At 48.4% G+C, this 2,267-nt stretch overlaps 1 protein-coding gene across 1 annotated transcript; it reads left to right on the top strand.

Annotated features, from left to right (window-relative positions):
* Nucleotides 1–541: 541 nt before the first annotated feature.
* Nucleotides 542–1,978, top strand: LOC115416462 (RNA-binding protein 25-like; the record flags this gene model as incomplete). The annotated part of the gene is made up of 1 exon (XM_030130235.1): nt 542–1,978. A coding segment is annotated over one exon (999 nt), but the record flags the coding sequence as incomplete, so codon positions are not given.
* Between the last annotated feature and the right edge of the window lie 289 nt (nt 1,979–2,267).

Genomic DNA, 2,267 nt, shown 5'->3' on the forward strand with positions numbered 1-2,267 from the left:
ACATCATGGTGTCCACCATCAGCTGCTTCTCTTATAGGTCAGCTCGGCTATGCTGAAAATAAACAATTAGTCCATTTCCAGGAAACTTCCAGCAACTTGTGCAACCTCTAAAACATCTCCTTTTTCTTCCAAGTTTTTCCCTAAATCATCTTTTGAATGAATAAACCTAATGCAGGGTTCCAATGGAGCTGATATGAAACTGTGTTTTTGACCAGGACTGTTGGACCACCCTAACGTCCCTGCTGTCTTCGTGGTGTCCTCCATGTGGGCTGGTTCAGTGGACGCTCCCTGGTGTCAATCCACATATCCCACACACATTTGTCTTCTGTCCACTCAAACTAATTGTCTGTCGTTAACTCACCTACTCGGAGATGTCTGATTAGGACAAATGTCCAGGCCCCGGCTCTAATCCAATCAGCTGCAGCGGGTATTGAACCTGCAACACATTAGAGTCTGGTGGACACAACGCAGGTCCACATCACACTGAGTCATAACGACAGTGGAGACAAACCAGGACGAAGGCAGGAGAAAGACAGGATGAAGACTGGACGAAGACAGGAGAAAGACAGGACGAAGACTGGAGAAAGACTGGACGAAGACTGGAGAAAGACAGGACGAAGACTGGAGAAAGACTGGACGAAGACTGGAGAAAGACAGGGCAAAGACTGGAGAAAGACAGGAGAAAGACTGGACAAAGACTGGAGAAAGACAGGGCGAAGACTGGAGAAAGACTGGACGAAGACTGGAGAAAGACAGGGCGAAGACTGGAGAAAGACAGGACGAAGACAGGAGAAAGACAGGACGAAGACTGGAGAAAGACAGGGCGAAGACAGGACGAAGATGGGACGAAGGCAGGGCGAAGACTGGAGAAAGACAGGACGAAGACTGGAGAAAGACTGGACGAAGACTGGAGAAAGACAGGGCGAAGACTGGAGAAAGACAGGACGAAGACTGGAGAAAGACTGGACGAAGACAGGAGAAAGACAGGACGAAGACTGGAGAAAGACTGGACGAAGACTGGAGAAAGACAGGGCGAAGACTGGAGAAAGACAGGACGAAGACTGGAGAAAGACTGGACGAAGACTGGAGAAAGACAGGACGAAGACTGGAGAAAGACTGGACGAAGACTGGAGAAAGACAGGGCGAAGACTGGAGAAAGACGGCGAAGACTAGAGAAAAACAGGACGAAGACTGGAGAAAGACAGGACGAAGACTGGAGAAAGACAGGGCGAAGACTAGAGAAAAACAGGACGAAGACTGGAGAAAGACAGGACGAAGACTGGAGAAAGACAGGGCGAAGACTGGAGAAAGAAGGACGAAGACTGGAGAAGAAGGACGAAGACTAGAGAAAAACAGGACGAAGACTGGAGAAAGACAGGACGAAGACTGGAGAAAGACAGCACGAAGACTGGAGAAAGAAGGACGAAGATTGGAGAAAGACAGGGGGAAGACTAGAGAAAAACAGGACGAAGACTGGAGAAAGAAGGACGAAGACTGGAGAAAGAAGGACGAAGACTGGAGAAAGAAGGACGAAGACTAGAGAAAACAGGACGAAGACTGGAGAAAGACAGGACGAAGACTGGAGAAAGACAGCACGAAGACTGGAGAAAGAAGGACGAAGATTGGAGAAAGACAGGGGAAGACTAGAGAAAAACAGGACGAAGACTGGAGAAAGACAGGACGAAGACTGGAGAAAGAAGGACGAAGACTGGAGAAAGACAGGATGAAGGCAGGACGAAGACTGGAGAAAGACAGGATGAAGGCAGGGCGAAGACTAGAGAAAAACAGGACGAAGACTGGAGAAAGACAGGGCGAAGACTGGAGAAAGAAGGACGAAGACTGGAGAAAGACAGGACGAAGACTGGAGAAAGACAGGGCGAAGACTAGAGAAAAACAGGACGAAGACTGGAGAAAGACAGGACGAAGACTGGAGAAAGAAGGACGAAGACTGGAGAAAGAAGGACGAAGACTGGAGAAAGAAGGACGAAGACTGGAGAAAGAAGGACGAAGACTGGAGAAAGACAGGACGAAGACTGGAGAAAGACAGGACGAAGACTGGAGAAAGAAGGACGAAGACTGGAGAAAGAAGGACGAAGACTGGAGAAAGAAGGACAAAGGCAGGACTAAGGCAAGACGAGGACAGGAGAAAGACATGATGAAGACTGGAGAAAGAGAGGACAAAGGCTGAAGAAAGACAGGACAAAGACTGAAGAAAGACTGGACGAAGACATCTCCTTATGACAGTGGTTTCCAACCTTTTTTTACTC

The sequence above is a fragment of the Sphaeramia orbicularis genome, unplaced genomic scaffold, assembly GCF_902148855.1.
Source record: "Sphaeramia orbicularis unplaced genomic scaffold, fSphaOr1.1, whole genome shotgun sequence".
Classification (NCBI taxonomy): Eukaryota; Metazoa; Chordata; class Actinopteri; order Kurtiformes; family Apogonidae; genus Sphaeramia; species Sphaeramia orbicularis.